This window comes from Lingula anatina, chromosome 1 (genome assembly GCF_051362555.1).
Source record: "Lingula anatina isolate TDL-2025a chromosome 1, LinAna3.0, whole genome shotgun sequence".
In the NCBI taxonomy this organism is placed as follows: Eukaryota; Metazoa; Brachiopoda; class Lingulata; order Lingulida; family Lingulidae; genus Lingula; species Lingula anatina.
Window position 1 is genome coordinate 56,796,772 of NC_141767.1, and position 21,021 is coordinate 56,817,792.

At 34.8% G+C, this 21,021-nt stretch overlaps 3 protein-coding genes across 9 annotated transcripts in view; 2 read left to right on the forward strand and 1 right to left on the reverse strand.

Moving 5' to 3' along the window:
- Window positions 1-5,930, forward strand: LOC106172135 (glutamine amidotransferase-like class 1 domain-containing protein 1). Of its 2 annotated transcripts, XM_013552735.2 has the most exons (8): window positions 2-128; window positions 352-428; window positions 1,157-1,262; window positions 1,780-1,887; window positions 2,500-2,597; window positions 3,286-3,379; window positions 4,296-4,407; window positions 4,767-5,930. In XM_013552735.2, exons 1-8 carry the CDS (start codon window positions 77-79, stop codon window positions 4,795-4,797), a joined length of 678 nt encoding a protein of 225 aa, XP_013408189.2. In that variant the 5' UTR covers window positions 2-76; the 3' UTR covers window positions 4,798-5,930. The 2 variants fall into 2 exon arrangements, with proteins under 2 accessions (XP_086858919.1, XP_013408189.2); XM_087002793.1 differs by lacking the exon at window positions 4,767-5,930 and having other exon boundaries at window positions 1-128; window positions 4,296-4,411.
- On the reverse strand, window positions 5,830-17,850 carry LOC106172133 (nucleobindin). Of its 6 annotated transcripts, XM_087002790.1 has the most exons (14): window positions 17,679-17,850; window positions 16,554-16,679; window positions 16,160-16,267; window positions 15,821-15,931; window positions 14,735-14,897; window positions 12,517-12,611; window positions 12,130-12,315; window positions 11,631-11,721; window positions 10,993-11,051; window positions 10,476-10,658; window positions 10,158-10,265; window positions 9,719-9,772; window positions 8,194-8,374; window positions 5,830-8,136 (listed from the first exon to the last, which is right to left on the reverse strand). In XM_087002790.1, the coding sequence occupies exons 2-14, from the start codon at window positions 16,677-16,679 to the stop codon at window positions 7,460-7,462; spliced, it is 2,142 nt and encodes a 713-aa protein (XP_086858916.1). In that variant the 5' UTR covers window positions 17,679-17,850; the 3' UTR covers window positions 5,830-7,459. The 6 variants fall into 6 exon arrangements, with proteins under 6 accessions (XP_086858916.1, XP_086858915.1, XP_086858914.1 ...); XM_087002789.1 differs by having other exon boundaries at window positions 5,830-8,374; window positions 14,771-14,897; XM_087002788.1 differs by having other exon boundaries at window positions 5,830-8,374.
- LOC106172136 (phosphatidylinositol 4-phosphate 3-kinase C2 domain-containing subunit alpha) overlaps window positions 17,829-21,021 on the forward strand; it is an 18,999-nt gene continuing 15,806 nt past the window's right edge. Inside the window, exons 1-3 of the mRNA XM_013552736.3 lie at window positions 17,829-17,987; window positions 19,102-19,378; window positions 19,634-20,910. Coding sequence (XP_013408190.2) covers window positions 19,159-19,378; window positions 19,634-20,910 — 1,497 coding nt within the window. The 5' untranslated portion in view covers window positions 17,829-17,987; window positions 19,102-19,158. The remainder of the gene's footprint in view (window positions 17,988-19,101; window positions 19,379-19,633; window positions 20,911-21,021) is intronic.

Here is a 21,021-nt window from a genome sequence, read left to right on the forward strand (position 1 = left end):
GGTAGATCAATGTGCTGGTTAAAGTGGTGACAAATGTGTTAGTTGAGACGGGTACCACCCAGAATTCAATGTCACAATGTCTGCTTCCAGGCCGAGCTGTCTGCTAGTGCTTAGCTCTGCAGAACAAGGTAAATAATGGTATAAAATCACAACACAATTATAATTAACCTGTTACAAATAAAGCAGGCAAGTAGAAGTAAAATAAGGGCTATTGATGGCTGGTATTGCGGATTGTATTATTGCTTTGGGAACAAGTTTTTTTCCAGTTTTAATGTTATTGGATTTTCAAGAATCCAATCCAATTATTTTTCATTTTTAAGAAGCTTTTCTTCTGACATTATTTCGTTGCAGGTGTGTCAGCTCAATCTTTCATCCATGCTTTCACTCTCACAAACACAACATTTACCGTCCAGTTGGCAGCGCCGAATGTAGGTATCAAATTGGGACTTAGGCCAAATATATAAGTCACATTAATTATATAATACGCTTCCTGTTTTTTCTCGGTCCTCACAGTACATGTATATGTGGGTGCATATCTATATTCTGATGATCTTTTGTTCCAAGGGACTTTTGCTCGGAAGGTTTTTTGTTCCGAGGGACTTTTGCTCCAAAGTTTTTTTTGTTCTCAGGGACTTTTGCTCCGAAGGTCTGCTATTCCGAAACCATAGACTTAGCAGCATCGAGAATCAAACATGGGCTGCATATACTGCTATCAAGAATTTGCTCTATATACCTGATATGCTAACTGCATGTTGGGAAATAACAGTTGAAAGCACCTGTCTGCACATGCAAGTAACAACACTGCGTTTAAAGCAAGGAGTTTCAACAGAACTCCTTGGTTTAAGTGCAGCTATCCTCTTTCGGTACAGCGGATCCTTAGACTTAAAATCATTCGGAAGATCAGGCCCTCTAACCTTTGGAATATTGAACCCTTGGAACAGCGGTCAATTTTTGAACTTGGCTCCTACAATCTTTAGAATATCGGACTCTGGGAACAAGAAACTCTCTGAGTATGAGGCGTACCCCGTATATGTAACAGTGACATTATTCTGAAAATATTGAACATTTTATTATTGATTTTTACATTTTGTTGATAACGTATGTGTTAGTGTTAGTTCAACGCTTTGTCAATAAGTTAAATTATGTGTATTTTCAGGGTAAGGCAACAGAATATGTTGACCAGGATGAAAACAGTAGGCGATGGCTGAATGATTTTAGGACAAAAACTTTCGCACTTCCTCTAGAACTGGAAAAGATAGAAGGTAGAGGTTATGGTGATCCACCTTTGTAAAGGGCATTTGTTATTGATGTTTCATTACTCTAGCTTTTAGACTTTTAAGTCTATTAAAATTGCATTTAAACTCATAGTTTTAGCAATAAGGCTCATATCCGGTACATGTATGTTATTTGATTTTGAAAATTGGGATTGAAAATATCAGCACCTGGGGGCATTGTTACAAACAATACACAGTTATTTTATTTAATTTTTTTTTCATTGCATGTAGAGATTATCAGAGTGATGGTCCCTCTTTTAAATACACTTCGTTATAGACTGTTTAGAAAATTCTGTGCAACCTTTGATTTAGGGTTTGATTTCCATAAGTCTTACCAGATAATTACAATCTGTCAACTTTACCAGTATAACCAGTGCTGTCGAATGCTTTAATATGACATATCAAAACATGTTATGGTTATTCAATCACGAAGCTGCCATATTTTGATGCCAAATTTTCACCTTAATGATGTTTAAGTTGTTAAAAATTTCAACAACTTTTTCAGTGAGTAGATATTCTTGCCTACTGATACCACATGCTCCGGGTGCTGTTCATGACTTGGCCAGGGACAGGGAACTGGCCAAAATAATCAACCACTTTATCAGAGAAAAAAGTAAGTCCTTTGATGAATATAATATTGCCTTGGTACAGTAAGTTTTGACATTCACAAAATGAAGTTTAATTCTTTTGAATTAAATTAAAATACTTAAATATTTAAAGAGGGCTTGAGGTCTAAGAAAGCATCTGACAGAGATAAAGGTATGAACTGGCATTTTAGAAAAGCTAAATCTAAAGCTAAAGCTCTCAAATTTTGCAAATGGGTGGAATGTCATAATTATTTATGTCCCAAATTTCAATTCAAAATGTTGCATATATTTTGAAATAGAATACATGTACTTCACATTTGGTGCAAATCTTTAAGTATTTTGTATTGTATTTTAATAATTTTAAATTGTTTAATGGTTATAACTGTAAAGTGCATTGGAATGTGCTACGGTGTATATAAAAAGTATTATTATCAGCTATTCTTTAATAGTATGTAATTTCACTAGTTAAGTTGACATTCTTTGTGTAGAAAAGAGAAGGAAGAGGGTAATAACTTGATATTTATATATTTGGAAGTAACTGCTGTGAAAATTGATATGCTTGAGAATGGAGTTGGAGGTGTGTGTGACAATTATCTCAGTGTAGAGAGCAGACAATTCAGAAGGTTTATTATTTCCAGAACCAATATGTGCAATAGGAGCAGGTATAGCTGCCTTGTGCTGTGCAAGGATGGATGACAATAAAACCTGGAGTTTTAAAGATTATAGCATGACATCAGTGAGTACCAGTATAGCATTACATTGTAATTTGATGAATTGTACTGAACTAATGGGTTTCATCTGAGATAGCTCAAAGCCTAGTGATATGGCATAAACAATGCAGAATTTCTTGGGATTTGGAGGAGGGTGCAGTCAGAAATGATGGCAGACTATAGCAATTGCGATGGGGCATTGAATCAAAAATGTCAGAATTTAGCCACATATATGCTTGTGGTTTTCTCTAAAAGGCACTGAAAGGGATAACAACTGTGTTTTGGCCAAAAAAAAAACAATTTTCCTGGGGCAAACGATCTTCACATACTTACAAATGCTAAATGAATCCATAAATGAATCAGTTCACGCTTTTTTTCTTAAAAGTTACGTTTTTGTAATAATCTCATAAGAGAGGTATAGCCATAAATGAAGGTCCACGTGGTGTGATGGCAAGCACAGATTAGTGTTGCAGTACAAGTAGATATAGAAAACGTGACTTAAATTGGAAATTTTTCTTCGTGTACAGTATCCCTTTAAGTTGTTTGGAATAAACGTCTGTTGCATAACAGTATGAATTCATCATGTTTTGCAGGTCACTTTTTTTTTTTTTGCTTTTAAAGATGACATTTCCAGCATAGAGTGGTACCCATTGTCATCTAAAAGTTGAATGTAAGTTGTACTATTTTTTTTTTTTTTTTTTGTGATATCTGCAGAATTCAGTTTTCGAGTTGGCACGCAGCCCAGACTTTGCTAGCCTACCAATTGTCATGGAGGACTTTATCAAGGAGAATGGTGCTGTATACAGTAGTAAGTCTGAATTATTGAAATTAAAGTCATACAGCCTTGTACTAGGAAGTGATGTTTGCTTATTATAATGTGTTTTCAGGACATAGCTTTTATATTACCACTTATGAATTGATATAATAGTTAAACAATTTTGTGAAGACTTAAAATATTTAATGAAAACTGTTTTGTAGTTAAAGCATATATTTTAATGAAGACTGTTTTGTAGTTAAAGCATAAAAGCAGGCCTTACAAATGGATTATCCATTAGCAAACTCAAGCCTCAGATGTATGAGCAATAATGCCCAAATTAAAGACTCTTAGCAGACATATAAAATTAGCAGCCATGAGCACTGTGCTAGAAAACACAAATGGTAAATCCACTTACCTACCGGTATATTCAGTATATGCTGAAGATTGTCGAAAGCGCATTGCTACTACATGTATATATATATATATATATATATAATGGATATTAGATTATTGGAAAACCTTAGTATTGTTTGTTTTGAGACATTTTATTAATTGTTTCTCTTTCATCAAAGAAGTATAAAGAGGAGAAAATAACTCTTTTATGACCAGGAGTTTTCAAAAGCTCTGCCATGCTATTTCTCATATTTTCAGCCATTTTGAAATTACGTAGTCCTTGGTTGAAATGAAGAACCCATACCATGTGTCCCGCCAGAGACCCCGATGAAAGCTGGCCAAAACGTTTGTGCTTTTTGATACTTTGCGGGAGGCTACTAATTTTATGATTGTGCACTGAAATCGTGGCTCAAGTCGTTAATTTGCACATTGGTGCTCCCAAATATGAGGCTCGTGATAACAAACGGCAATTATCGTTTTTTTATCAGGGCTGAGAAGGCAAAGAACTATATATGGCACTTGATTTAAGCTCTCATGATTTACAAATAACATCCTGACTTTTACTCTTTTTCAGGTAGTGAGCCAGATGCTGTCCACATTGTTGTAGACAGACACCTCATCACTGGACAGAATGAGTCATCATCACTGATTGCAGTGCAGAACCTCATACTCCTGTGTAATCAGAAGTAAGCGGTGTTGTTGTTACACAGATTGATAGCCATAAGCATTTGACATATTCTGCATATTCATAAACCTTATTGCCTCAGTTTATGGGTATTAATCTATTGTTAATACCTCCAGAAACAATATATCTGGACATTTTTAGAACTATAGTATCAGCTGATCATAAGTATCTGTTTTAAATATATCAGTAGATAATCGAAGCTACTGAAGGTCTTTTTCAGCATTTTGAACTTCTGAGATAACTTCAAAACATGGAAGTGACTTTCCAGGATGCATTGTTGCAATAATTTATAGAGATTTGAGATTTAATACTTGTATTATCCAAACATAGAAGCTTTAATCATTTTTATTCATATTTCAGGCAGGGAAAGCAGTCTTCAGCTCCAAGATGAAATACGAGTACTTGTAACAAATTGTTTTAATGAAAACAAAAGAGAAAAAGCATTTCTTTCATCCTGGAGTATTTGTCATTTAGGTTAAAACACTTGGACACTGTGTGTGTTTGGACAGTATCATGATCATGCCAAAACAAATTAATCTCTGTTTAAGATAAAAAAATGTAGTCTAGTGATCAAACATTTAATTTTATGTAACCTTTATTTAGTTTGTCTGGAGTAATCCATGTGTACCTCTTTTGAAATTTAGATCTTTTATATAGGTCATTTTTATTTTTACATGCTATTATGTTGCAGTTGTAAACAGATGTCACGTTGTAGCTTTTACTGTGATTGTCTTTATCATAAATCAAGATACTCATTCATAAAATTTCTGGAAGATCAGGTGGTTCTATCAATCATATCAGTCAGAAGGGGGCCCAGTTGAATTATTGGATCTCCATGTTTAAGTCCTGGTGGAAGTTGTTCTAGATACAAGTGCCCCAAATATTTACTGGTTTAAATGACTCTCAGTAGGGATGCGGATACTCTACTTAGTGCTATTTGTACTAAAGATAATATTATTTTTTAAATTTCAATTTGTATTAGTATTGTATAGTTGTAGTTTTAATAAGGCTGAGCATTTCTCACAGAAAGATAAATGAATTAAAAGAAAAGAAAAAAAAACAGTAAGGTCCTGTTTGTGCTGTGTTGCTAACAAGACCTTTTTTTTAATGCTGTCATTTAAGCAACATTTAAATTCATGCGTATTGCCTTCTTTGCACTCACCAAGGTTTCTTACTGTGCTTGAAAAACTGAGCTTAGAGTCTACAGACACAAAGCTCCCCAAAATCCGAGTGCTGCCTTCAATAAATTGCTTAAATAAGTGCTGCTTTAAATTATTATCTACTAGACCCTAAAGGTGTAGTTATTTAAGAACCTAAACACCAGGTGTGTTATTAGCTTTCCACCCTCTGGTTACCGAGATGAAGTCAGTGTTAGTTCTAGCTACAGAAAACCATCAGTTTCAAGTAACAAAGAGAAACATAATGAATGTTTTAAAAATGTATTCTCTGCCTTAATTACAGAATTGTTTATGCATATAAATGGCAATCTGAATAGTAAACAAATAAATGTCAGTTATAATATTTTGTCTAAGAGTCAGCATTTTACCAGATTGTTAATGAATGATCTGTTGATACATCACTAAAGACATAAATACTTCTGCACATATGCCAACTCATTAAATGTCACGAATATGGTTGGAGGAGAAAGGAAACTTTGTACAAAATGATGTCAAATGAGAAGCTAATTTGAAACTAATGTCCATTTCATTGTTGTCAGCAAATGCCACCAACCATATTGGAACCCCCAATTTGGTATCAAATGGCAATATTTTTTTTTAAGCACTACATATCTACATGTAGAACAAGTAACTGCAGGAAGAGAGGCATATGCAGAAAATGACCGAGAACAATGTTATATGGCACTTGTTTTGCTCTTAAGTGACAATACCTTAAATATATTTAGTTTTTAAGAAACAATAGATTGTTCTCCTATGCCCCAATAAATATGATGGAATTTTATTTAAAGAAAACCTAATATTTTGTGAACACTGACTAGAAGCCACATTAAGGCTTGTTGATTACAGTAATGCCTTTGCACAAATACCCTTTAGGCTAGTAGCTCATCTCAAAAATACTATCTCATAATATGTCTATTACAAGTACAGAGACGTCTTTTGCAAAACTTGCCTAAACAGTTCAATGTTACATACACAGACTTAATATAAATATACAGTTTAGCATTGTTACCAACATCCCTTAAAGGTATAAAGTTGATCCACCTCAGTATGACCCATTTTGGGGGCTGTCTAATAATGATTAGCTTGGTCAATGCAGCAAATCTTAAAACACTGTTGTCCATGTCAGTGTCTTTGTATAGCTATTACACCAGCTTTGCTGCTGATTTAGATAGCCTGATGAAGTTATGCCAGTAAGACCATCTCACCTCAACTGGAAACACCATTATGTTGAACAAAATCCATCCTCACACATGCTAAATTATAAATATTAATTAATCCATATGTAAAGGCCTTGACAAAAGAATAAATACACCTTGTTCACAGAAAATGCAGGTTTCATACTTACTGACAAATATCACAGCATGTTGCTGCAACACACCCTGGAGCAACATATGGAGAGTAATAATAGACCTTATGCCATTCATATAATTCTTTCGTAAAAAAAGTTAACCTATCAAACTGCCTAAAAATCTGCAACTCCACTAAATACAGCTTATCTACAACAAATTCTGGTTCTAAAATCTAATGTATTTTTCAAGTAAATTGACAAATTAATCTCTTGTCACCATTTTACTGTGCATAAGCCATCTTCAAATCCAACATTGTTACATGTGACCCAAGTTTATGAAATATCATTATCGCTTCTTACACAGATAACAAAGCTTTTTTCACAACCAATTTGAACTATGTACACACAACATATTTTTGACATGTAGACTAAACAAGATTTGCTAAAAATTGCCTCTGAAAACACCAGTTGTTAGCATCTGTAACAGAAAGACAAGTGCAAATGATGTGCAGCAAAAATATCATATCCTTTTTTTCATTCTTTATTACCTTGAAACCATGGTTTGATTTCTGTGCCTGAGAATTTTTTTACTGTTGTTTTTGAGGCTGCTCCTGCTGTACTTGCCCATGTTGTGCCTGTTGCTGTGAATTTTGCATTGGCTGTTGCTGTTGTTGGGCCTGTTGCTGAGCCTGTTGTTGGGCCAGTTGCTGAGCCTGTTGTTGGGCCTGTTGTTGGGCTTGTTGTTGAACCTGTTGTTGGCCCTGTTGCTGGGCTTGTTGTTGAACCTGTTGCTGAGTCTGTTGTTGGGCCTGTTGCTGGGCATGTTGTTGGGCCTGTTTCTGAGCCTGTTGCTGGGCTTGTTGTTGAACCTGTTGTTGGCCCTGTTGCTGAGCCTGTTGTTGTGGTGATGCTTTTTGTTCTTGAGTCTGTGCAGTTTTTTGAGGCTGCTGAGCTTGTTGCTGTACCTGCTGTTGGGCCTGGGCATGTTGTTGGGGCTGTTGCTGAACCTTTGGTGGTTGTCCTACCACCACCTTGGGTTGACCCTGTTCTGGTTTTTGTCCTTGTTGAGGCTGTTGATGTCCAATCTGTGGCTGTCCAGCATGTTCACTACCTATCATGTTAGGGTGCCCTTGCTGAAACTGATCAGGGTGTGGAGGCTGTTGAAACTGTCCTGGGTGTGGTGGTTGTTGAAACTGTCCTGGGTGTGGAGGTTGTTGAAACTGTCCCGGGTGTGGGGGTTGTTGAAACTGTCCTGGGTGTGGGGGTTGTTGAAACTGTCCTGGGTGTGGAGGTTGTTGAAACTGTCCCGGGTGTGGTGGAGGTTGTTGAAACTGTCCTGGATGTGGTGGGGGTTGTTGAAACTGTCCTGGGTGTGGTGGGGGTTGTTGAAACTGTCCTGGGTGTGGTGGGGGTTGTTGAAACTGTCCAGGATGAGGGGGTTGTTCAAACTGCCCAGGATGTGGAGGTTGTCCAAACTGATCTGGATGGTGTCCAGGCTGAGGCTGAAAGGGTATCCAATATAATGCATGTTACCAGGCATATCTATACTACCCTTAATGAAGCATTTAGGCATTGTTCAAGTTAAACCCAACACCAAACCCTACACAATAGGAGTCCAGACCAAAGCATGAAGGGTATTGCCAATAACCAAGACTACTTTAGATGTAAAGAAATATATAAAACAACTTTAAGATGAATAATACCATCTATCACCAAAACACAGGAAATCTAACAAAAATAGTTTTATTCACATTATAACAATTATAATATACAAAATACTCAGAATTGGGATAAAAATGATAATTATAAAAACTAATTACTGAAAAGATTAAAATTCATGTCCAGTATTCAGTTTAAATATCTAACTGAATATCTTTAACAATAGGTGCCAGCTTAAAATAACTACAAACAACAGTATTAAACTACTTTAAAGCACAAGGGGCAAATTATTTGACAAAAAAAAAAAAAAAAAAAAATTGAGATTGGTAATCATTTGAACTTAATTGTTTGTAAATATACACCAAAATCCAAGATCTTGTAAGGAGGCTTAAAATGGCTAGAGATAGATTCTTATTTTGGAGAGGAAGAGTAAAAGTAAATAAGTGATCTAGAAAATATGTTTGGATATAGAGATTGAAATGAAAGAGTGGCAGTTGATGTTGACATTGGGCATGAAGAGAAAACCATCTACAGCGCAATCAAAATCAGTTTCATTGGAGTATTTTGCATCAATAATTCGCCCCTATGCCTTTTAAACATGGGATTACATTACTTATCCCTTAAAACTAATACCCTAACAATGCAAACATTGATGATGGAAAGCTCCCTCAAACACTTTAGCTGACACCATAAAATGGGATTAGAACAATTCCAAATAAGTATTTCAACTGCAAGTTAGTTCTTGACCAAGTAAATCCTGCAATCCTAAATTTCTACGCGAGATAAATTGCACTTAAATTCCATCTCATAATATAAGAGATGCCACCTCTACCTTCACACATGCAAAACATCCTTACCCTCAGAAGCTACATTGTTGCATATTCACTAACTTTTACTGATTAGTAGAATAATTTTTCTGATTTCATACTTATTATATTACACAGTACATAAATCCATAAATTCTATAAGCAATGACAACACTTTTTTCCAGCATCAAGGTATTACCTTTAAACAAATGGACTCTGGAAGTATCATTTACTACACCAGATTGACCATAAACACTGCAGCAGTACAAAAATTCAAAGAATTTCATAAAAGCAAATCTGGAGCAAATTTAAGCAAAAATACATCAAGAGAAGAAGTTGTGAGCACTACTGTGCAGGGTGTGCTGGCACATCTGTGGATACCTGTTGTCCCATGTGCTGCACTCCTTGCTGTTGTGCATGATCCATTGGTGGGACCTGAAAGAAATGGGAAGACACGACCTTAGTATTAACACATCTCAGGTAGTTGTGGAATAAAGGCCTTTCTTTAATCAGACATTTTATTTCACATACCATAAGAAAATGGTAAAACAAAATTACTCTAAAACAAAGAAAATACCATGTAGTCCAATGGTTGTCATTACAAGCATGCAACAACACTACATTTGAAAACTACCTAAAAAGTAATGTAAGGAATAGCAATTCTACCATTGCATATATTAATGACAACAAATTATGGTTAATGCATGAATTTTTTATCTGTGTAAAGCCAGTTCCTAATTTTTCTCAAGCATCTAACATACCCCACCTTAAATTGTCAAAGTGAATGTCACTGCGCAAACCTCTGCTTTATATCACTTACATTGATTTCTCCTGGTTGAGCATGGTGTCTTGCTAACTGTTCCTCATACTCTCTCTGGAACTGTTCTAACTCTTCCTGTGAGTACTCTGGCTCCTGCTCATCTAGTGTCTAAAAACATATATTGCCATTTATTGCGGCAAATCTTAATTTCACCAAAATACATACAATAAAGCGCAAGTTATGAATACCTGACTTAATGAAAATTGTGCTATCCAACAAACTCAAGCCTGTAATTTTTCTATATTGGAACTCCTTCTCTAAGGCAGACTACTGACTAAAAGCACAGTTGGTTATTTTCAATTTTGGTGCTTATGTTACCTTCCACCCCTCATCTTTTTGAAACTCTGCTTGCTTGGTGCTGTCAAGAAACTCATCCATGGAAATCATGGCATCCCTATTCTTATCAATCTCCTTGTAGACATGCTCTCTCATACGTTGCATCTCCTCCTCTCTCTCCACCATGTCATCCTCTGGGGCATTGGGATCATAGACTTTGTCTAGCTATAAAGAAATGGTAATAAAACATAACTGTTTCTGTTTGCCTTTATGTCTCCTGACAAACGATATAACATTTACCAACAACAACAACATGTGACAAAAAAAATGTGTCTTTTTCTTAAAAAAGGATATAAGGCTCTAATCAATTAAGAAATTTATATTTTGTGAAGCAGCTAATTCTTTGGGAGATTTTCATGCATTTTATATAGGTTCCTTCCTTCAATAATAATAAAAACAAACAAATGTGGTAGCATTGTGAGTGTCATAATGATCTGACACAAACAAGATTAACACTGTTTCCCACTTTAATCTAACACAAAAATCACAGTATAATTACCTCCTTTTGAAAAAGGGCCTCCACTTCATCAGGTGTCAGCACACCGTCCCCATTAGTGTCTGAAATGTCATCAAAATTGTTTACATAGTTTACAAGTCCTTATTTAGTCTGTTTCCAGCACCAAGTGAAAACAATCAAAAGAATCTTATGGCCACTGATGTAAATACATCCTTAAGAGATTTTTGATGATTGTGAACAAATTTTTCAATCAAAATGCTGTATCCGAAGAAAATATCTTAATTTCATTTAATCTGAATGATATCCTTTACCAACTTTTACAATCATCTGCACTGATGCTCTACATGGAGTTCAATGTCCATTTTCTAATTAATGCTGCTTACTGTTGTAAACATAGTATCCTCAAATCATGTAATAGATATCAACTGCAATTCTGCAAAGCTTGCTTTTCTATAATACAGAAATTCATCACAGTGCTTTCTAGATTTTAAATTTAAGAGGCTAAAGTCACACAAGTTCATAGCTATGGAACTTTACATATCTTTATAGCTAGACATCAAATTTGTCAATGAATAATCATTATGAAGATTTTGAAACACTTCATATCCACTGTTAAACCCCAAAGTGTAACATAAATGCATGAATTTTTTTCTGGGCATTAATATCAAATATTGCCCTACCATGCATGTGGAAAAATGTTGCCGGGTCAAAATCATTTGGATCCATGTGATCCTCTTCTTCCCAAACTTCTTTTAGCTGTTCTTTGCTACCCTGTCATGACCAAAAAAATAAGAAACTTCATTCCATGAACTAGAATTTTCAAACATTTTTATCTATTTTGTTACTCAATTATGTTTGCAACTAATGACTGCAGCACTCTTATTCAGAGAAATGTTAATTTTTCTTACAAATTTCATTCCTTTTTTGAATTATCAATGGTTTACTTTTTGAATTCCCAAAAGGCATGAAATGAGATTTCACTTTACAATACTGGTTCTATAAAATATGCCCACTCTTCAGTCAAAAGGCAAACCACCACATATAAAAGCTTGACATATCTAAGTTTAGTGTCTTACTTGGATTCAAGATTTCCCAAATTGTTACAGTCAATATAATAGCATCTTCTTTATCAGTTCCCAAAAATGCTTTATCACTGGTATTACAATTTTAATTCCTTACCGGATGATGTACTTTAGGATGTTCCTTATGTTTCTGTTCCATCTCTTTTATTTTTTGTTCTTCCTTTTTCCTCTCTTCTTCTGGCATATTTTTTAATTTTTCTCTCTCCAAAACTTCTTTCTGTATTTCATATTTCTTGAAATCCTCTTTTCTCTTCTTGTCTGCTTCTTCTAAATCTGTGGTAGCCTGTGAATGCAATACAAAATGTGTGGTAAATTAATATTTATGGGGACTCAAAGAGACCATTTATAACATTCTTACATTATTCTCCACTGCCATTAGATATCAGCAATAGCTATTTCAACTTAAAAGCCAAAAGAGAATTGAAAAAATACACAATGCACATGGATATTTATTACTACACAACATACTTCTATGGTTCTTTACCTGCTTGATCAACTTGGCAAGATCTTCCACTTCAAAGGTGTGTGGATTTTCATGGTCTAAATGTTTTTTATCATCAAAATTTACCTTGCCAACACCTACAACACAATAAAATGACTGAAAGCAGTTTTTAATGTAAGTACAGCACAATTTTACCAAATCTTGCAGTCCCAGACCCTGAAAACAAAATGCACATTAAACAGGTCACACGCTACATGGCACATTCAGTTTATGTAGGTCAATAAATCGCTTTGACACATGAACTGTTGTGCAATGCTTTGATCTGTTTAGGAAAGAAATGCTACGAATAAGATGAACAGCTTGGCAGTATTTAAAGAGGACACGATAAAAATAAAACAAGCATAATGTTAAGTCAGAACTCCATGCATAATAGCATGCAGTTTCTGATGCACTCTTTAATATGCACACTGTAGCTCTCATGCTGATACCACATAATCCTTAAGAAAGCCACCAGTTATGCAGATGTCTCTTTACTCATGGTTCTCATTACAGACAAATAAAATTAGTAAAAAACAATAAACCAAAATATTTATTATCTAAAGTAAATTACATGCTTAATCGTAGCCACTTGATTGAACATTTCAACAATTATAGAACAAAGAAAACATGCCTTTCATTTCAAAAATATATCTGCCAAGAAACAGCTTTACTTAATTCAAGTTCTCTTATGTGACTGATTAGTAAAACTACTGAACATTCAAACAATAAGGTGTATGACTGGACATGACATATTCATCCGAGAGCACAATTATGCTCTAACTGTTTGCTTTACAAATCTGTTAGCAGGCCAACAAAAAATTGATATGAACAAAAAAGTTCAAATGAAGAATCAAATTAAACCAAATAAAACTAAACTTATGACTGGAGCTCATCTATATCAATTTATGACCATTCTACGAATGCAAAAAGGATTATAAAATTTGGATTTCTAAATTTTTCTTATTTCATTTGATAAAATTAAGGATTTTACAGTTAGTGATTAGTTTGCAAGACTATTTTCTGACACAATTAGTAAAAAGTTAGTTTGCAAGACTATTTTCTGACACAATCAGTAAAAAGAGAAGCCAAATTCAATTACATGGGATAGATATTATCATAAATATATTAAATGGTAGTATATATAGTATAATACGTAGTAAGCACAGTGCATCACTTTTAGAGCTCAATTTTGAAGCTCAAGTCATACTCCAGATTAAAAAAGCTTTTACTGTAACAAAGCTGACATGCTTTATTCTGTACATATCAAAATACATCCTAAATTGTTCAGTCATGTTCAATATTTTATTTGGTGCAAAAGTAAAATAAAGATGAAATTAAAGTAATAACATAAAAAATATAATTCAGTAACAAGATATATAAGGCAGTGAAAAGACAGGTTAACTAAAAAGAAGATGTCTTTCTAGCAAACCATAAACTTATCATTAATAAACAAAACAATAAATCTTCCTTCCAATAAGCCCATCATACGTTTTCGTGAAAAATAAATAAAAAATTAATCATTAAAAGTAATGTTATAGGTTCAACTTAAGTGTGATATGTAATAGAAAAAATCACAGTAAAAATTAGACTAGAAATTCATATATTTATATCAAATAAACCATGGCTGATATATAATTTATAAACAACATCTTAAATAGCATCATATATGATCGGCTTAGTGAAGGATAAAGAAATATAAGTAGGAGATAAAAAGCATACTTAACTGTAGTTACAGGAGGAAAGGCAAGCAACCTAATCTAGACAAAGCAAATTACAGGTGGGTGGTTCACTGTAGCCAGACTGTGATCTGATGTCAATGTCCGGTCATCACACTGCAATCTTTACACTCTTCACATTGCCCTTCACTGAAGTTTACTGTTACCAATACTTTGTCTCAACTTCAATCAAATGACTCAATGGAATAGCATGTAACAGCCATTACACGTGTTAAGTGACTGAATTCTTTTGACATTTCATAAGTTGGAAGATTTGTGAAGACTTTGTGTCAATAAGAGTTTCAACAATAATACTGAAGTAAATCTCCTTCAGAAAAAGACTACACTCTTTAAAATAGATCTTAACTGCCACTGCTACATGGGATATTTTAATTAGTTTTAAGTGCAGTGCAACTTTGAAAGTACTAAGGTACTGGTAGGTACAGTGGACCTTCAATGCCAGGGCTATGTGGGGTTGTGACAAATTAGGTTCATGCATAGCCTACCTCCATGATAGACAACATTATGCAAGATTTGTTTACCATTCATTTCACGCATGCGCAGACGTTGAGCTTCTTTTAGACGCCCAATCTCTCGACGTTTGATTTCATCTAATTTAGTACGTACACTGTGATGTACGAAGTCCAGGTGTTTAGCTATTTCACCACTCTGAAAAGAAAATTTACTTCCTCAGAAATACAACTTGTTTCATTGACATGCGTTAAAATGAAGACACAACAGAGCAAATATCTTTCACACAAAAATATCTAGTAAATCAAGACAAAGTGGATCTCACAATGTATGAGGAAATGGTTAATTATAATTTGAAGGTTACATTGCAGAGTTAATTTGAATTACAGTTTTGTAAATTACCCTGGTTAAGGAAGGGCATTAACTATAGAAAAATATGTCAACAAATTTAGGAACCAAAACATTTATATATTTAGTCAAAATAGGTATCTTTGTTTTATCAAAAACTGCGGAAAGTTTGAAAACATACATGCAGCACCCACAATTAATAAAGAATTCATTGCAAACCCTTCAATCACACATAACTGAATGCTTAACTCACACTAGCATATTGCATATTCACCCAAGAATTAAGAACATATGTTGACTGAAGAAAATGAGAAATATTTTAGTAACACACAGATTTTATGAACAATGGGTATTTGGTTAAACAATATGCTATGTGACCCTAAACCATGTTGCTGTTTTAAAATTCGATCACACCACAGAGTGCAAATATCATATAAAATGTTGAGTTAAAGCCAACACCAGATGTTAAGAGACAGTATATAGGATTTTGGATATCATGAATATTTCTTTTCTCTTTGCCAATGCCATAAAGGTATGCCACTTCTTTTTACCATTACATTTTCATAATAAGTGCAGAAAAGTGGTTTTACAAAACATGTTTGTTGGGTAGCTATGAGTTTGAAACTCTACACATAGTGACAGCTGGCTAGTAAAAAGTGTTGATGAGGACATCAGGAAAATAATACCAAAATCCTCTATAAGCTCCCTTCATCTTACATGTCTGCTTCTTTGTAAACTCTGAAAATATTTGTTAATTATCTCAAAGCCCGCACCTCATTAAAACCTCCCTTAGCCTGCACTTCTTCCATTTTCTTTCTAAATTGGTCATCAGTATTTAACACGTCCATTACCTCCAGAAGGTAGGCCTTATATGCTAGAGAATCCTAGTAGAAAAAAGAGGGTGTTATGACAGTTTGTGCATGCTCTCTGACACCGTAGATATCAGACATGGATGCATTTTGTGAACAGGTCAATGTGAGAATGAAAAAAGGGAATATCTTTTTTCATGATAATCCCACATTAGATACACTCTGAACACTGTCTTGATATACATCCATATCTGAGCACACCCAATGGATGAAAAACAGATGTTTCCCAAACCTAAATATTACCTTGATTTCAGACACATTGGCACTTTCTAGTCTCTTACGGAAATTTTCATCCTGCTCAAGGGCATCCACTACCTCTTTCAAGTAACGTTCATATTCTAAATTTTCTGGCTGTAAAATGTGTGTATTATTAATATAAAAAATTTAAGGAATACTTTAAAAAACAATTATTGCACAAAATGACACCCAAAACTTTATTTAAATCCCATAGACCTAATTCAGTAAAAAAAAATCATGTTGTACACAATTCTTAAAAAATGAAAAACTCTAAGCTGGTGATAGTAATTTAAAATCCAAAAATTAAAATCTAAAATGAAAATAAAAATTATTAAAACATTAATTTGACCATACTAAATGGAAATGATGTGGATTTCCTAATCATGAAAAAAATTCTCACCAAGGCATCTTCTTCTGGTCCTTCCACTGGTTCCTCTTCTTTTACTTGTTTCTGTACAGGAGGACAGACTATAAACTGCACCAGAAGACCAATAACTAATACAGCTAAAAGATTTAAAGACAGCATCTGAAACGAAATGAACTATAATGTTACATGCTACCAGACATTTTTGTCAACATGACTTTCCTCATGAAGTATCAGCTCATGCCTATATTGTATAACCATATAAAGGTATTCATTTTGTTCAAACTGGTTATTCATTTTGACATATGTTGTACACGATAGGACTACTTAAAGGCTTTCTGCATAACAATGTCCCTTTGAAAAATGATGATGTGTTCACGACTGCATTATTAGTAAATTTCCTAAGTATAAACAGCTTTCAACATGCAACAAAGATAATGTTGAGATAGCCAAGAAATTCAAATGAATACCAAGTACCAAACAGAACAAACGGAAAAACTAGCTGCTAAATATGCATGTCATATTATTTCTGTTTAGCTTGTTGATATTCTGAAATGTCATATCATGTTTTAGCACTATATCTGCAAGTTTCAACTGTGCCATATTGGTTATTTCAAGAATCATTACATGATGCAAACATGTGCAAAATGGACTCGCATTCCCACATGAACAGACATACATGTATGTCTATATACATTGTATCATCGCATAACTGAACCATTTAACAGTCCCAAAAGAGTTATGTAATCATGATAAGCATTCTCAACATGCTTTGTAATCTGAACCATGGAAAACAATTTTGTGTTCACTTGATATCAGCATCACAATTTCCACTACATACAGAATTTTATATGTCTTGGTTGCGCCACATAAAGGCAAACAACGCAATGAAGTAACTTCCAATAACATAACAGACATATGGTAAAAGTGATCAAATGCAAAATAGTGTTTACTTTTGTAAAACTGATATAAAACTGTAGTTTACAGAAATTAAATCTCAACTATTAATGGTTGTGCAATTCAGTATAAAGACCTATCAATAATTCTAAGTAAATTCCAATAATTGAGGCAAAAGTGTCGCCGGCGAAACTGCTTCACGACATATGGCGTTGATTACATGTGCTATATCAGAACATGTTTCTATCAGAAAACAATACTCACGGTGCCTTATTGATTTACAGTATCTTCAACTAATTGTAGAGTATTCTGTTTGACACGTCCGTGCGGTGAATCTATTTAAACTGAGGGTGGAACAAGGAACTTAGTTTACAGCATGACGTGTCCTTTAACGCGGCCTCGTTTTGTGTGGCTATCAGTGGTAGGTACTTGCTTATCTTTCACCTCTTGCCGTAAACTAGTACTAAGCACGTATCCAGAGGGCAGTTCCACATTACAGAACATTTCTGTCAACATATTAAAGTGTGTGCTTGCTGTACAAGGACCGTGTTAGCAGATATGTTACAGGACAAAGTAAGTTAATTTTATTACAGTGGCACAAATATTGTGGACATTTCATAATACAAATAAAAAACTTGAAATGTCTGCAGGGAATCGTCCTAGGCAAATGCGTGACACTGAGTGAAGGACTGAAAGTAAAAAAGATTTAGCAGTGATGAGTTTTGATAAGATCTTAATTCCATTAGTCAGCATAAATTGAATGCAATAAAGGGTCTGGTTACAATATAATTATCTAGTGTAATAATTAGATGCAGAGTTGGATCCGACCGAGCATTCGTGGTTCATGTAGACGCGGACACGTATGGAACCGCATTTGATTTTAATGCAATCATCTGATGCCTTTAAGCCACACAAAACCATCCTCACCTTTATCAAAGTACAAAGAACAGAGTGCTAGAGCATGTTTAATTATTAATTTTTTTTGTGCTGCAATATACTTTTAGGGTAGCCTAATGCTGGTCTGATGTCTTGAATCCTTTTTACAAGGACTTCTCACTTTAGTGAGGGTTACTACAATTTAAGCAAAAATAATTTAAGTTCCGGACATAAAGTGGGTCACTAGCTGCCCAATATTTTTCAACTATATGCACCAATATCTTTGATGCATAAGAACAAATTAATTCTACATATCAAAAAACCATAAATGGGAGTGCTAATGATTGAAACTTCCTGACCACTAACTCTTGGCTTGCCTGTTTTGGCCCTGTTGTCAGTAAATGCCCAGGACAGTAGCATAATTGAATCAAGTCATATTTTACTTAATGAGTCTTGAATCTAACTTTTTGGTGTAATGTTCTGTTGAGCTGGCTGAATTTAAGTTGCCCCTGTATCACATTATTTTATTATAAAAAATTGGTTGACTTTTTGTGTATGCGTATGTGTGATTAAAAAAATGAACAGATATTTTTTTCAGAAACGTTTTCTCAGTTAGGGGTGATGATTTGAATGACTTCTTATCTATGGGTGTCTTCTTTCCTTTTAGATTTGTCAGTGCAACTAGAAAGGTACAGTTAGCAAACTGCTTTAAAATGAATTGTTTTTCTTTTTTCACCTAACATGTAAACTTTACATGTTGAATGTCAATATTTTGGTTTGTTCAGTTGAAGTTCTTTTTTCATTATTCCAGACATAGAGATTAGCACTGATACAGACAACTGTTAAAGTAAGAAGAGAAAATATAGTCATGAGTGCACCTGACCCCTGGAAACCTCTAAAATTTTCTACACAGCCATCACAAAGGCTATACCCAGACTTAGACAGTGCTTCCTCAACCTCTAGTAAGCAAAATGGCAATGATCAAAAATACCAGTCAGATTTGGAGAAGGCATTAGCTCTGAGCCTGGAGACTGCAGAGACAGATAGATTGAAGCGCTGGTCTCAAGAACCAGCTAGGGAATCAACAGGTAGATAAGTTTATTGCAGACATTTAAAAAAAGATTGCAAACTTTGGTATTTTGTTCAACTACATGTATATATTTATTTAATGCTCAGTTGCTTGTTTTATATTCAAATGTATTTAACTTAATTGAATTGATTGTTATAGATGATATTGTTAAATGGCCAGTGGTTATAGTGATGTTATATAATCTTATTTATAATTTACAAAATTTGAAGTTTATTATGGCAAATTGTATTGATTTAATTTTTTTTATTTCCAGTGCGAAGCTCAACAGCCAGGCCTAGACCTAGAAGTAGTGCTGCTGCTAGTGCATTGGTATCACCTGAAAACAAATCAGGAACTCCTACTGAGTCAGAGTTACCACTGATAATGTTCTCACCTGACAGTGTAGAAAAAGTGGAAAAATTCAAGAATGAATTGAAGTCTCTAACAGAGAAGGGTTCTTACCAACAGCATCATCCTGCACAGCTGAACTTTGCCCCACCTTCCCCACAGTCTCATGGCATACCAAGGTCAATGGATAATAATCTTAGTGCATTTGGGGGAAGCACTACTTCTCCCAGTGGAATGGCACAGAATAACTTTTACATTTATGGCAGGAGTTCTCCTCAGCCTCAGCAACAATTTTTCAAACCTTTTCAGCATTTAGAAGAAGTATCCATAGCCAAACCCTCGAGTTCTCCAAACCTTCAAGCGTTAAGCCGTGACAATCCAGCCAGATGGAGTAGTGGAAGTAGTTCAAGTAGGACTAGTTGGGGACTGGTTAATTCCTCCCATCCACCACAGGGGGCAAGTTGTTTAGTGAGTCCAAGACAATCTGCAGGCAATCCCTTAAACTTAACAACAACAACTCTTCCAGCATTGAATCCAATGTTGTCCAGATCAGATCAGTCTCTAAACTCCCTAAGCAGCTGGGATCCACAAAGCATTCATTCAAACTCAAATAGTGCAGTGTCTTCCACTTCTGAGCAAGATACATTGAACAAAATTAAGAACAGAAACCGTATCTCTAACTCTGCAGACCTGATGGAGTTTGGTGATGACATTACTTTACCTAAGCACAATGAATTTTCATGGGAAAGTTTTGACCCATTGTATTCTCTGACTGGTAATATGATTAGTGCTGAACAAGGACCACCTGTTACATTGCCCAGAGATGCCCCTAAAGAAGCTTCAGATAGTGATAACAAGGACGAGAAACCAAAACAGTCAAAGTCACATACCTATGAGAATGTAGTTTTAGACGACTTGGCATGGGGTGGTGCTTCAGAGACATATCGCGCCCTGACAGACTCTGTGAATTTTGAGGGTCTAAGCTGTGGAGAATATGTGCCAGACTTTGACCTGCAAGACCCCTTTTCTATAACTGAACTAAGCCGTGTTCAGGAATCCAAGAAAAAGAAGGATGAAAAGAGGAAAGATGATGAGCCTGATTCAACATTCATTAGGAAGGAGGTAGTTTCAGTAACTATGAAAGAAGTGGCAAGTGAGAAACCCCCAAGACCACCAAAACCACAATATTTGAAGTATTCTCAGGTAATAAAACACAGTTTTGCTATTTACTGATTGATATTCAATTTGTGGCCAAAATAAGTATGATATTCACTAAATTGCCAGTTACATTTATATGGTAGCTACTATGTTGAA

Excerpts from the sequence above, each read along its gene's own strand:
- LOC106172135 (XM_013552735.2), top strand. The coding sequence starts at position 77 with ATGTCTGCTTCCAGGCCGAGCTGTCTGCTAGTGCTTAGCTCTGCAGAA. Across the intron at positions 429-1,156 it reads TCCAGTTGGCAGCGCCGAAT|GGTAAGGCAACAGAATATGT; the intron begins GTAGGTATCAAA and ends GTGTATTTTCAG. Across the intron at positions 2,598-3,285 it reads AAGATTATAGCATGACATCA|AATTCAGTTTTCGAGTTGGC; the intron begins GTGAGTACCAGT and ends TGATATCTGCAG.
- LOC106172133 (XM_087002788.1), bottom strand. The coding sequence starts at position 16,679 with ATGCTGTCTTTAAATCTTTTAGCTGTATTAGTTATTGGTCTTCTGGTG. Across the intron at positions 16,268-16,553 it reads GACCAGAAGAAGATGCCTTG|CCAGAAAATTTAGAATATGA; the intron begins GTGAGAATTTTT and ends CACATTTTACAG. Across the intron at positions 10,659-10,992 it reads AGGCCCTTTTTCAAAAGGAG|CTAGACAAAGTCTATGATCC; the intron begins GTAATTATACTG and ends ATTTCTTTATAG.